Consider the following 13,837-nt stretch of genomic DNA (forward strand, 5'->3'; position numbering starts at 1 on the left):
GATTTATCCCCAAGCAACCAGATGCCACCTTGTGCATGATGACCACACTACTCCACAGCAACTAGACTCTCCCCCACGGAAATTAACTAACTAACCGATCTACAAATTCACCATTCCCTTCTAGCAGACAGCCAAGCATACCCTCCCTTGTGAAAACGTTACATCCCCTTTCTGCCCACACCACTGACACTTCCGTTGCAGACTCCACTGAACGAACTGTCTTCCTTTTGGTGTTATTACTACCCTGTTGCTATCATTCAGGCGCCTGGGCAGCTCAACCCAAGGCTGGCAACCGCTCTTGGAAAAAGCATCTTAGATAGAATGGGCAAAGAGGGGGCTCCCGATCTTGGGAGGGCGTATATAAACAGCCCATGCCTCCGCCCCGGATTTGGGACGCGTGTGTCTTCCTCATCCTATCTACTCCCCCGTCGTGGATATCTTCATTGTCTACGGCATCATGAAGTCCCTTTTGGTAGCGTCAACATTGTTGACCTCGACCCTCGCCACAGCTATCCCAGCTTCGCCCTATGCTGCCTACAGAGGTGAAAAGGTGTTCACTGTCAAGACAACCAATTCCAACCATGCGAGGCTACAGAGCATCGTTAAGGACATGAGCCTTACTGCTTGGGAAATGCCGCACAAGGCAGGCCTTCCGGCGGATATTATTGTCCCGCAACAGAAGGTCCGCGACTTCCAAAAGGCCACCGAGGACATGGACGTGAAGGTTATGTACGATGACTTCGCCGATGCCATTGAAGCCGAATGCGCTATACCAGAGGGAGGTGACTCTGAAAGTAAGTTGCGGAGTCGCGCCGTTTGGCAGTCGTCGATCTTCAAAGACACCCATTGACACGTCTCCCTCCCGCCCTCTAGGCACGAATCTCGACACGTGGTTTAAGAGCTTCCACCCGTATGACGCCCACATGCGCTTCCTCACAGACCTGCAAAAGAAGTTCAGCCAAAATTCGGAAATTTTGGAGGTCGGCAAATCGTACGAAAACCGTACCATCAAGGCGATCCGTATCTTCGGCGACGGCCGTAAGGATCATAAGAAGCCCCCTTTCTTGTTCCTTGGAACAACTCATGCCCGTGAATGGGTTACCACGCCGGTACGGCCCCTTTTCAAGACGCTTTTCCCTCTTTTATGAGCTTTGTGTGTTATTTGGGTTGTGCTTTCAGGTATTCTGCAGCTGCTCACTCTTTCACTAGGCGGTCGAGTACATGGCGATGAAGCTGCTGCAGGACAAAGACCAGCAGAGAATCAAACATTTCCTGGGCAAATATGACTTTTATATTATTACAGTAGCCAATCCAGATGGTAAGCAACGTGATGTATGTCTCGCCATGTGTCCCCCACTGACACCAGTTACCTAGGCTTTGTCTATACACAGCAACCTCCAACATCGCCAGATCAACGTCCACCGCGATCCTGGCGTAAAAATCGCCAGCCCAACGGAAGCCCAAACCCAGCTTGTATTGGAACTGATACCAACCGCAATTACCCATGGAAATGGGAGGGAACTGGTTCATCCCCCGACCCATGTCGGGATGATTTCCGAGGTATGCCCAGCTGAACCGACAGACCTATTTGAAAAACTGAGAAGCAGCTGACTGTGGTGAATGAAACAGGCCGTTCTCAAGGTGATGCTCCAGAAATCGCTGCTCAAGTCGAGTTTGTGAAGAAAATCGCAGTGAACGGCAAGAGCAAGATGTTTGTTGACTGGCATTCGTACAGTGGCATGTTCCTGACACGTAAGTTTCTGCTGAGCAGGCATTGACTTTCCAAACGCGTGCAGTCGCTGACTCCTGCTTAGCATACGGCTATGATTGCAAAAAACTGCCCGCTAACCATAAGCAACACATGAAATTTGCCCGCAAGTTTGTTGAGGGAGTGAAAGCTACCCACGGTCTCGACTTTGTCTACGGACCAACCTGCAAAACTATCTACGCAGTCAACGGAGCCAGCGCCGACTGGGCCTACGATGTTGCCAAGTACGAGTTTGGCTTCGCGGCCGAATTGCGCCCCACTCGATCGCAGGCCTCTGGGCTACGGGGGTTCCTCCTGCCACCAGAGCAGATCATCCCTGCCTGCGAGGAGACCTGGGCAGGTTTCATGGCTGGCCTTGGAACCATCTAAGAGCGAGGAGGGCGCGCGTTAGGGTGGTTTGGGGTGAGAGCGGGCTCGGGGACTTGTACATATAGTTCTACTTACATGATGTGTTTCAGAGAAGTCCATTTATGACTGATGAATCTATTTCCGCCTGCCTACGATGCGGGTGTGGAGATCTTATAGCCGGCGCCGGTTGATCCTGAACCTTGATTGTAGTTAGTTAACCATGACTATAAAAGCAGCAAGCCACGACCCGGATGTTCACTTTGACGGCTTTCATTATTTGGTGGCTGGCCTGCCCGCTTGGCCCCGCCCCAGCGTGACGCGGCTGAGGGGGCGCTGTTGCTCTCTTCTGCATCCGACATCAACACCTCCCACCAGCAGCGCGGCGGCTTCACGATGGTCGCCGAACACCTGACGATTCGCAACCTCACTGCGGATCCCATTGAGCTGAAGCATGTCGAGCGCTTTGCTGCCCCCGAGGCCCCGCGGCCGGACCTCAAGAACCTCACCAAGTCGTTCTCGACGCTGATGAACAACATCACCCGCTCGGCCAGCGAGGTGGACGCTATTGCGGACGGCGCCGACGCCTTCGCGCGCGACGACGTCGCCGTGCGCATCGAGCCCTTCAGCGCCGTCACCACGGACGTGCGCGCGTTCGTCGACTCGGACAAGGAGCGCCTGCGGCTGACCTTCGAGGTCGACGGCGGCGAGCGCCATGCCATCCAGACGCCCGTGCCCACCAGCGACTCGGCCACGATGACGCCGCTGGGCGACAACCCGCAGCGGCGCCTCACGGGCATCTACACCACCGCCGAGTCGCACCTCGCCGTCTTCTCGTCCGCCAACCTCAACTGCTGGATGAAGGAGCTGCACGAGGACACGCTGGTGTCGGCGCTGTCCATCCCCGGCACCCACAACTCGCCCACCTACCATGTCGCCCCGCCGTCCGTGCGCTGCCAGGCCGTCAGCCCGCGCGAGCAGCTGGAGAACGGCGTGCGCTTCTTCGATATCCGCGTGCAGCCCCAGTACCCCGAGGACCCCAGCAAGGACAGCCTCGCGCTGGTGCACGGCGCGTTCCCCATCTCGCTCAAGGGCAACAAGCACTTCCGCGACCTGGTCAATGACATCCAGGACTTCCTCGAGCGCAACCCGTCCGAGACGCTGATCATGTCCGTCAAGCGCGAAGGGCCCGGCACCCACAACGACGCCCAGCTCAGCAAGATCCTGTACGACCACTACGCCAGCGATCCGTACAAGTGGTACACCGAGCCCAAGATACCCACGCTGGCCGAGGCCCGCGGCAAGATCGTCCTGCTGCGCCGCTTCGACCTGGACGACGGCCTGAAGCAAGAGTGGAACGGCCGCGGCTGGGGCATCAACGGCAGCGGATGGCCCGACAACACCCCCCACGGCACCTGCGCCAGCGGACACGTCTGCATCCAGGACTTCTACGAGGTGCTCGAGACCGAGAACATCGACCGGAAAATCGAATACGTGACCGCCCAGCTGGCGCGCGCCGCCACGCTGAACTACCCGCTGGGCATCCTGAGCTCGGAAAACGACGAGGACAGCGGCCGCAATCCGTTCTACGTCAATTTCCTGAGCGCGAGTAACTTCTGGAAGCTGCAGACGTGGCCCGAGAAGATTGCCGCGAAGCTGAACCCGGCGACCGTGGATTATATCTGTCGACAGCACCGTGAGGATGCGGAAGGGAACTGGTCGACGGGTATTTTGGTGTGCGACTGGGTGGGCTTGGATGGAGATTGGGATTTGGTGCGGTGCATTGTGGGCATGAATTCAAGGCTAATGAGTAAACAGAGGTAACGCTTGATGATTTTTTTTGACTTCTAGTTGTATATGATTCTTTTTCGGGTTTCTTTGTATTAGAGGTTGGCTACAATATCAGGAAGACGGTATGGGGGCAACTCGTTTTTTCTTTTTTATTTTTGACAGTACATATATAGTGCCAGACAGAAGATAAAATTCCCAATGGCAGCAATGCTTGTTTCCAATATGAACAATCGGTAGTAGATGTCGAAATCCTGTATAATACACGGCTATCAACTCTGATAACAGAGGAAAAGTAATAGGAGTCTATCCAGAGCATAGCCAACGCCGTCAACGATACATAATCCCACCTTTGGCGAAAAGTCTCACTCCTCCTTCTTTCCACCATTCTGCTCCTCTTCCAAAACACTCCTTCGGCTCTCCATCGTAAGATACAGACTCTTACCCGCGCCCTCCAGAGCACCCGTAAGGCTAGCTCCCGCAGACTGCAACACATGCACCAATTGGGCACGCAGGCCAGCCATACCACCGGCAATCCCGCCAATCCATCTCGTGCCCACATCATCAAACGCTTTTCCTTCCACCCTCGCGCCCAAAAGCATTAGCTTCTGCAAGCCTAGCTGCGTGGGAAGCTCGTAGTAGCTCGGGTTGGCCCGGCGGAGGGGGGCAGGAAAGGCCGGGGGCTGAGGTGCGAGAATCGACAGAGCGGCCTTGACGTGCTCCGGCGACACATGGGGGAACGTGACGATCGCAATGGAGCCCGTGAGTAGCGTTGCGAGTTCGTGCTTTCCGCGCTTGTCGCGGACAGCTTGGTATGCGGCGTGGGAGAGGTCGTGGGTTAAAGGCGATGTGTGGTCTGCGGCTTCCGTTATCGTCTCAGGGCGGTAGAAGTCAACTATTCGCAGCGCGACTTCAAAAATGCTAGTTTGGATGGTCTGGATCTTGATGGCCTCGGCCAATGGCGGAATATCCGTTCTGCCGTTGGCGACGTGCTCTTCGTCCACTTTCCTTAATGCTTTGGCCAATTCGCGGCGTATATTTACCCATTCAACAGCTTTGAGGTTGTTTTGCTGAAATAGAAGTATCAGAGGCATGGTGCGTAGGAGGGAGGTGTATTGTCGGTGAAGTTGTGATTTGCGGAATTCCGGTCGACGATGAGAAGGAGGTTGGGTGGGTGGATATTGCGAAGAAGGGAGTGAAGCGACGGCGGAGGCAGTAGAAGCCGCCCGTATGTAGCTAGGAGAGGAGCTCAAAGAAGGTGAGATGGCAACAGTTCTGAATGTAGTTCTGGTCTGCCTTCCGCACTCGTGCTGGAGGTTTTGGGAGAACTTCGAGCATGCTGAGAACCGTAATCTGGGAGGCATTGTGGCGGTAGAGGCGGATAATAAGGAAGTGGTTGCTCGATGAAACGCTAAACAAGCCGTTCAGCTTACGATGCGCTCGATTAGTCGGCCAGCGAAGCCGTTGAAGGTTTCGTCGTCGTCGTCTTGAGGTTTTGCACTGAAATGTTCCTCAAATTTTACTGGCCAACCGTAGGGCGAGAAAAAGAAATGCTTACATAACACAGCGCGTCGGCCCGTGCGTGAAGGCGGTCTGCTGTTCTGCCGGTGACTCGTTTTGCGCCGCCATCGGAGGGGCATTTGACAACAGCTCATCCTTCCATGAATTGCCATTGATGAGACACTCCGTTTCACAATCTTTGCCTTTCTATAGCTGCTACTCCTTAAAGAACGCTATTACCCCGTTGAAGAACGTTTCCTCTCGTGAATAGTGCTGGTGAACATTACACAGAACTCAAAATGGAAGCCGCCATAGCCAAACCAGAACCAATCTCCATCTCGCCATTACTTCAGAGGCTTGCGTATCCAGATACCGCAAAGATCCAGGTATCCGCGACCGAGATAGCTTCAGCTTTTGCGTTGATATTTGAAGACCGCCTCTCGATGATTCAGACAGCTGCGCTCCTCACTTTACTACATTCCACCGGACTCGACAAAGACTCAGATGTCATAGCACAATGTGCAAATCGCATGCGGGAAGCAGCACAGCAGACGGAGAAGGCGCCGCTGAGGAAGGTTCTACGAGCGAGGGGCCGCAAGGAGGGTACCTATCGTGGCGGATTGGTATGTGATTCGTCCACGTAGATTTCACTAGCAACTGACAGGGGGTCTTGTGCTGCAGTGTGACATAGTTGGGACGGGCGGTGATCAGCATTCCACCTTCAATATTTCAACGACCTCTTCGATTATAGCATCCCCGCTGCTGATGATTGCGAAACACGGAAACAGAGCACAGACGTCGTTCTCCGGCTCGGCAGATGTTTTGAACTCAATTGCACCAACGCCGCCGAATATTTCTGCTGTTAATGCGGGTAACTTGTCAAAGGTTCTCGAAGAGACCAACTATGCCTTTCTTTTCGCCCCCAACTTTCATCCAGGCATGATGTATGCCAATCCTGTCAGGCGAGGCTTGGGTCTTCGGACAATATTTAACTTGATGGGTCCACTTGCTAATCCGGTAGAGTGGGCTTTGGAAGCCCGTGTCGTGGGAGTTGCATATCAGAGTTTGGGGCCTGTATTCGCAAATGCCCTTCGGCTAAGCGGGGCGAAGAATGCGCTGATCATTTGCGGTGAAGAGGATCTCGATGAAATAAGTTGCGCCGGTAAGACAAATTGCTGGAGACTTTCAGGCTACCCAAACCCAGAATACAAGGGCAACGAGGATCTCGAAGATGGCGACACAAGCGACGATGAAGGAGCTCCTTCTAGAACATTGGTTAAGTTGGATATTTTCCAGATTCAACCTTCTGATTTTGGATTGCCGAGCCACCCATTATCCGATGTGGGCGGAGGCAGACCGCCACGTGAAAATGCACAAAAACTGATGAGCATTCTACGTAATGAGCTTGCTCGGGATGATCCCATTTTAGATTTTGTCCTGATGAATGTGGCAGCGTTGCTTGTTATCTCGGGTGTATGCGAGGCAGACACCAGCAATATGGGGCCAGGTGATGACGGAAACGTTATCACGGAGCGGGGTCCTGGTGGCCTCAGGTGGAAAGAAGGCGTGAGACGCGCGCGCTGGGCTATCGAAAGCGGAGAAGCGTTGAAGTGCCTTGAGAAATTTATCGACGTCACGAATAGATTGTGAATAAAGAAAAAGAACACATCACTTCAAATGTTTGTCATATTGGGATGTCAGGGTAATGCATCCTGAAAATATCTTTCGGGTTGGAAACAAAAAGAATAGTTAAGGGTAGTGCGGATTTTGAAAGCATAACCGGAGGGATAAAGGTAAAAGTGGACATCAGAACATGTATTTGGATTTTCGGGATTAAAGGAAAATATCTAACACTCCGCAGCGCCCTGGAAATGCCTTTTGTAACCGTTTAGACGTAAAATTTCTGCTAGTGAGGCCGGAAATCATCGCGCTTGGAATTGAACCATTCTAATACCCATTATTCCACACGATTAGCATTCATCCAGATTTTATGCCTATGATAGAATGACAAAATTTCCTCAGAAACTAACCTCTTTGTCCTCTCCTTGTAAAGCACTCGATGCCCGCACTCCTTGCATCGGATCTGGTCTCCGCGCTTCATTTGAACACGAGCGCTACAGTCGCCGCACACGTAGACAACAGACAGTAGTTCGTCGTTTGGGTTCGAAGGTGCGCCAGCTCCAGCAGAGAATTGGTTCTGTTGGGTTTCGAAAGAGGGGACTTGGTAGGCCTCGCGAGACATGGTGTTATTTTCGCTAGAGAGAGAAACAGAAATTTGCGCTGGAAGTAGAGAGGTTCCTGAACGATTTTGTGCGTGTAGGAGAGAAATGTGGGTGTCGAAAGGGATAGTGAGTTAGTTATGTAGTTACGTGGTTCTGGATGTTGGAATGCCATCGATTTCTGTGCCGCAAAGCCTCAAAAAGGCATAACTACCCGGCACGTGACCAAGAGCCGAGCCGCCGGCAAATTAACTATCTGACTTCACTTCATCTCATCGGAGTCTTCCATCAACAGCCTCATCGCAAATGGTGAATGAAGCAGCCGGGCATCTGCATTGGTTCGAGCCATGAAAGGGTACCTTTCGATGAATTACTAGGGGCTCTATGCTTCTGATGTTACGCGCCATCAGCGTCACTGTCAAGCGGCTTTGTGCCTTGAATGACTGCTTTTGTGACAGATGATTAAGCCGAAAGGTTTACCAAAGCCGGGAGAGAGTGGCCAGCAATCCAACGAACGGGTCATTGTGATGCACAGACTTAGACGCCTGGCAGTTCTGCCTTCCCTCCTCCAGTCGGACTTGCCTGAGACTCGGCGTCGTGTTTTCCCTTTCTACATCGCTACTCTCTCACTTCATTTTTTGATCTTGAAGTGTCCAAGCATATACAGCGTTTACGAAGCCCGTTTGAGTTGCGAACGTACTAGCAATTCTTTTATTATTTAGTGTTTCGTTCTCTGCAATAGCAGTTGACTTGTGCTTCTGCTACCACTTCCGTTTACTGTGTCACTGCATCATTATTTTCTGCTTTATTCCAAGGATAACCAGGTGGAAACAATTTTTCCTCGCTATGGTTGCTAGACACCCGCATCCATCTGTCCCTCGTACGCCCCGGACTCCTCGAACATCCGAGAGACATCGGTCTCGCCGTTCAAGATCCTGCTCTCCCATGGCTCCTCAGAGTTGGCACGGGCAACGGAAGGCATCTGAAAACAGGCTACCTGGATACTGTCCTAAGTCCCCCCATGCGGTTTCTAAGAAGTATATCTATCGACGCAGCCCACCTTTGTGGAGACGGAAGTGGGATTCCTGGCGCCCAAACAGACTGTCACATCGTCATACTAGACTTGAGCCATTATTCTCATCACTTTCCGTTAAGGATCGGTCCTCTGGCTCCGATAAATCTCAGCATTCACTGGAGAAGCCACCTTTGTTGGCACCCAATGCGAGGGAACAATCATTCTTTGAGATTACGAATGGGACTTTTGACATACATCGGAAAGCCCCGTCGCCGAAAAACTATGACAATTTAAAGGCTGCCGGCTCTTTTGAGATAGTAAGTTCCGATTCCGATCCTCAGGCCGTCCCTTTGGTTTCGCCCTTTGGGAAAAAGATCAATCCAACTCCAGTTACATCGTCATTCGGCCGCCCCACCCCGCTTTGCCATTCATCTAGCCGTCGGCACTGCCTTAGAACTTCTAGAGAGATGGGCACTCCCTCACCAGCAGTATTTTTGACTTCAAGCAAACCTGCGGCCTTCGGCTCACAACTGGAACCCGTCCTGGATGAAATGGCCACGCTGCTGCAATTAATTCAACAGAACCCCGGTCGGTCCAAGGAACTGCTTCGAGTCGTGTCAGAATACCTGCATGAGCACCCAAAAAAACAGCAGGAGAACAAGAAATGGTTTTCTCGTCGCCTGCAACAGCACCTCTCTCCAGTTGCCCCACTGGTAGCGACCATCCCCGGCGGTGGAGATTCCCCGCCACACGGGCCTTCTGACGCATTTCGGGGACACATGGTAGATAGACCATGTATTAACACTGTAGCACTGTCATCATGTGCGTCTGGAATGACAACCAGAAGTGTTAGTGCTATCCCAGAGATTATTCAACGTATGCTGTGAGCTATCTTTCATTAAGTATTCGTTTTCTGGTCCAGACTAACCTCAAGCCAACCCAGCAATGCCCCAGATGCCGCAAACTCCGGTTTTGAAACCACGCTCTCTGGCGGATGACGATGATGACGACGACAAAACCATTTCTGGGCCTAGTCGTCTCTCTGACCGGATGTCTGAGCTGAATCTATCCTCGCAAGAAGACAGTGCTGATACTTCTCCATGTTGCCCCGGTGTTGGTCACAGTTGTGACCATTGGCTGGCTAGTTACTATCATACTTTGGCTACACTGTCGCCTAGTACACTAAGCCCCGAGGACTGGCAAGCGATCCATGCTGTCTTCCCCCACTCTCCAGAATCTGTACAATCCATGGACCTAAACGAAGAGAGCAGCTGGCCACATTCCAACGGCAATAGTAGCCACAACACTGACCATATCGAGTCTACGGAAATGCACTCTGGTGACAATAGGGTTTTCCAGGAGCAAAACAATGGAAAAGGAAATAGTGGCACCATTACACCCGCCAGTGGTCACGTTCACTCCCCAGCCACAAAACCATATAATAACCACCTCGCATACCAGTTTCTGTCCTAATCAACAAACGCAGCTCTTTAAAGACACGCTCGGCTTGAGAGAACTGACCCTAGGTAATGCTAGTTATTTGTTATGAGACGATTGGAAGGCCAAATTAGCGATGACGGTAAAATTTGAAGTTTTGTTTGGCTTACTGGTGGGTGGGGATCTATACCGCCCCCCCTTTTCTTTTTCAGACGGAGTACTCTTGAATTACATATCTTATTCATACACCATGCAGGCAAAAGTAAAGGCCCCATGCCAGGGTTCCATTTAGAAAAAAAATGCAAGTATTCATATCAGCACCTAGTCTGTATAGACCATCTAGCCCAAAACATTCACGTAAATGCAACATGCAACATATTCGCTACAAATAGGAAATATTAAGTCATTGCATCATTTTCTGATCACCAGCCTCCTCCAATCTTGCCAGCGAGCTCAGCGACAAGGGCTGTGTTTCCAGCTCCATTCTTGTTTTTCCCAACATCACTCTCAACCTTGCGATACGTAGTATATACCAGATTGTGAATCGGAATTTCTATCATCTGAGACCAGTATCGCAACATCGACAGGATATCGTCAGATTTCGAGGGGGGCATAGATGGTTGATCAATAACCATAGAATCGCCGTCGTCGCTTGAATCTGTGTCGGCAGAATAATACGCCTCATCAACGCGTGCAAGCCAGGCTCGCTGTTCATGTGGCATCGGTTTTAGCTGCTGGGATGAATTAGGCGGTAAGGTGCTAGAATGCGAAGCTTCTCTTGCGTCTTCGACTCGGATCTGGCCTCCACCGTTGGTACATCCGCCTGGGCAGGCCATAACTTCGATATATGAGTAGTCAGAGATGCCGCCGCCTGCAGATGCGGTGGACGATCCTAGTCTGCGAGCCGTGGGCTGTTTAGCTCCAGGGAGTCTTGATGCTCGCGCTGGCCGTAGTTTTCGGACTAGGTTTTGAATGTTTCTGAAACCGTAGTAGCGGGCGGCTTTTATAATAGGTTGCCCCGTGCTGTTTGAGATAAGTGTATAATCGACAACGTCAGCATTTCGACCACGTTGGGCCTGGATAGTGCTATTTGGGTGATGTTTTTGATAAGTCGTTAAAATGTGGTGGAGATAACCCCCTGAAGGGCCAGAAGAAAGAGACTGATTGGAGATATGGCTTTTGGGAAAGAGGAAAGATGCTATATTAGGTTCGGGGAAATCTGGAAGGTAGGAGGGAGGAAGAGGAGATAGAGGGAGTTTGGAAAGCGAGATATTCCTTGAAGAGGCGAGCATGAGGAGTTCTCTCGATGTAATCACACAATCAACATCACGGACTGGCTTGCCCGTCGCAGAGGCAGCCAGTGTGTCCCTTTTTGGGCTGTGCCAGGCGACATCTGTTAGCTCTTGCCGACTCGCTTCCAGCTTTTTATCAAAGCAAGGCATGACGGCCAAATGCCATATTCTTGAAGGGTGGACATCAAGTGTTTTGCTGAGAATAGTTTTGATAAATGTCCCTGTTAGGGCCTGGGGAGATTTTAATCGGGAGAGGTGTGGCAAGACATGTGGATGGGTCTTTTCGGCATAGCAAATCCAACCTGGACAGGCAGATGAAAGGATTGGTCTTCGGGGCGTAGGAAAGTCGGTACTGTCAGTTGCAATAGCGGATTCAGAGTTTGACAATGACTCCGCGACTTCATTTGCACTGACTTCCAGAACAACGTCTCGCATCACGTTTGTATCAACCATCCAAGCAAACCCGTTACGGCGTTTGCCACCGGCTCTTAACCCTTGTGGACCACAAAAGAATTGCTCAATCATATTGCCTGCCTGAAGCTCAGATATTCCATATGTTGCGGCCAAACTCGCGCGCACTTGAGGGCTGACGCTCACTACATATATCCGGCCATTCTCCAACTCGGTATCCTGGGACCCATTCGGAAGGTCGGCTATTCGAAGTTCAGGATACGCATCAAGAGTATTCAACACTTCCGCATGAGATTGCAACGAAATGAGTACTGCTTCGGCGGAGGTAACGCATCCGGAACAAGCAAGGCAGTCGGTCAGTGAAATTTGAGCCGGGGGGAGGTTCTCGGCTGCGATTTTATCCTCTGTAGTGACTTCATAATAGCCGCTCTGGCATCCCGAGTTAGTTAACAAAATATCGTAAAAGGAGTATATTAGAATGTATTTTCTTACATCATCTGCCTCGCCTTTTGCAGGCAAGGTCTCGACTGGCTTTATGCATGCGACGCCAGGCGATATGAAATCATTCAAATCATCCGCAGAAAGAATAGCACTCATAGTGGAAAGGTTGCAGCATAGAGGCTGCCTCAATCTGCTGTAGATCCAGGATTTTGTAGGAGCTAGCCAGTTCTCTTCAAGCCGTGAAAAAATGATTGCTGAAGCAAATATCGAGCAGCGGCAATTCTCATCTGAGAATAAGCTAAAGTCCCGCGAGCAAACAGCGCAAATTGCGTTATCGGCAGCCAATCGGCGCCAGGATATTATGACGTGACATCACTGATAAGATAAGCTTCTCACCGACATTACATAAGCGCATTCTGCCGCTCCGCAGGCTGCGGCTCAACACGATCAGGCTGCGTTGGGACGAACTCGACGTGACAGCGGGCCTTTGCTCTCTCAACATGGATTTTATAAGTAAGAAAATGGTTCAGACCACGCTGAACTTCGACCAATGGCAGCAACAGCCAAAACACCGCTCTCCTCGCTATAAACCCACCTTGAGCTGTGCTGCTAATCTGAAGTATGATGCTGACAAAGTGGAAGACCCGCGTATTACCCCCCACTCTATCTCACCTCTGGACATCCCAGAGCTGTCATCTTTTTTCCGCTTCTTTATTGACTCTTCATTTATTCAAAGCTGCTCACTCCAGGTCTGCTCTTAAACAAGCCGCTCACGAAACCATTTCTATCCTGCCTAACGTTCTTGCTACCACCCCTCATGCCCCGCCACATGGCCATCTCTATTGTGACCCTCCAACTCTGGCATCAAAATACTGTCCTCGCTTCCCACCCACCACCATCCGCATTCTCAACTCAGATACCCTAGACTCCGCCATCGGCCTTGCGGAATGTTCCCAATACATATCCTTCCGTGACAAAAAACCTGTTTGCGTTCTCAATATGGCGAATGCATGCAACGCGGGAGGAGGTTGGAAGCGCGGAGCTCTAGCACAAGAAGAAACACTCTGCTATCGAAGCAGTCTCAGCTTTACCCTAAAGTTGCGCTACTATCCTATTCCGGAGCTTGCCGCAATATATTCGCCAACAGTGGTGGTAATACGCAAGAGTATTAAAGACGGGCATGGCCTACTACCATTAGATGACCCGGGAAACTTACCAGTTGTGAGCGTGATTAGCGTTGCAGCGCTATGTAGACCTTCTGTAGAAGCCGTTCCCACGTCCCCAGGTTCCAAAGTATCACGGAGAGAGAGGTACACGTACCGGCAAGATAGAAAGATTACAAAAGAGAAAATGAGGCTTATTTTGAGAACGGCGGCTATCAACGGCCACCGACGTTTGATTCTGGGCGCTCTAGGCTGTGGTGCGTTTCTAAATCCGCGAGAAGAGGTAGCAGACTGTTGGGCAGAGGTTCTTACGGAGGAAGAGTTTAGTGGAGGATGGTGGGAGAGCATCATTTTTGCGGTGATGGACGACCTCGGTCAGGGAGAACAGGGAGATGGGAATTATGGGGTTTTCTATCGAAAGCTCAACGGAATGATGGTCTAATTCAAAGGCCAAATAT

At 51.3% G+C, this 13,837-nt stretch overlaps 7 protein-coding genes across 7 annotated transcripts; 5 read left to right on the forward strand and 2 right to left on the reverse strand.

Annotated features, from left to right (window-relative positions):
• Positions 1–457: 457 nt before the first annotated feature.
• Positions 458–2,137, forward strand: LOZ57_003602 (uncharacterized protein; the record flags this gene model as incomplete). The annotated part of the gene is made up of 6 exons (XM_049252650.1): positions 458–794; positions 874–1,109; positions 1,210–1,318; positions 1,375–1,560; positions 1,630–1,752; positions 1,815–2,137. The coding sequence occupies 6 exons, from the start codon at positions 458–460 to the stop codon at positions 2,135–2,137; spliced, it is 1,314 nt and encodes a 437-aa protein (XP_049108491.1).
• Positions 2,138–2,509: 372 nt separating this feature from the next.
• On the forward strand, positions 2,510–3,937 carry LOZ57_003603 (uncharacterized protein; the record flags this gene model as incomplete). Its single annotated transcript, XM_049252651.1, has 1 exon — positions 2,510–3,937. The coding sequence occupies one exon, from the start codon at positions 2,510–2,512 to the stop codon at positions 3,935–3,937; it is 1,428 nt and encodes a 475-aa protein (XP_049108492.1).
• Positions 3,938–4,266: 329 nt separating this feature from the next.
• Positions 4,267–5,265, reverse strand: LOZ57_003604 (uncharacterized protein; the record flags this gene model as incomplete). Its single annotated transcript, XM_049252652.1, has 1 exon — positions 4,267–5,265. The coding sequence occupies one exon, from the start codon at positions 5,263–5,265 to the stop codon at positions 4,267–4,269; it is 999 nt and encodes a 332-aa protein (XP_049108493.1).
• A 435-nt stretch (positions 5,266–5,700) lies between these two features.
• Positions 5,701–7,051, forward strand: TRP4 (anthranilate phosphoribosyltransferase; the record flags this gene model as incomplete). Its single annotated transcript, XM_049252653.1, has 2 exons — positions 5,701–6,024; positions 6,083–7,051. 2 exons carry the CDS (start codon positions 5,701–5,703, stop codon positions 7,049–7,051), a joined length of 1,293 nt encoding a protein of 430 aa, XP_049108494.1.
• A 1,514-nt stretch (positions 7,052–8,565) lies between these two features.
• On the forward strand, positions 8,566–10,108 carry LOZ57_003606 (uncharacterized protein; the record flags this gene model as incomplete). Its single annotated transcript, XM_049252654.1, has 2 exons — positions 8,566–9,511; positions 9,579–10,108. 2 exons carry the CDS (start codon positions 8,566–8,568, stop codon positions 10,106–10,108), a joined length of 1,476 nt encoding a protein of 491 aa, XP_049108495.1.
• A 386-nt stretch (positions 10,109–10,494) lies between these two features.
• NAR1 (Cytosolic Fe-S cluster assembly factor nar1) lies at positions 10,495–12,372 on the reverse strand (the record flags this gene model as incomplete). Its single annotated transcript, XM_049252655.1, has 2 exons — positions 10,495–12,204; positions 12,268–12,372. 2 exons carry the CDS (start codon positions 12,370–12,372, stop codon positions 10,495–10,497), a joined length of 1,815 nt encoding a protein of 604 aa, XP_049108496.1.
• Positions 12,373–12,716: 344 nt separating this feature from the next.
• LOZ57_003608 (uncharacterized protein) lies at positions 12,717–13,821 on the forward strand (the record flags this gene model as incomplete). Its single annotated transcript, XM_049252656.1, has 2 exons — positions 12,717–12,864; positions 12,953–13,821. 2 exons carry the CDS (start codon positions 12,717–12,719, stop codon positions 13,819–13,821), a joined length of 1,017 nt encoding a protein of 338 aa, XP_049108497.1.
• Between the last annotated feature and the right edge of the window lie 16 nt (positions 13,822–13,837).

This window comes from Ophidiomyces ophidiicola (assembly GCF_022830035.1).
Source record: "Ophidiomyces ophidiicola strain CBS 122913 chromosome Unknown scaffold_12, whole genome shotgun sequence".
NCBI classification, from domain to species: domain Eukaryota; kingdom Fungi; phylum Ascomycota; class Eurotiomycetes; order Onygenales; family Onygenaceae; genus Ophidiomyces; species Ophidiomyces ophidiicola.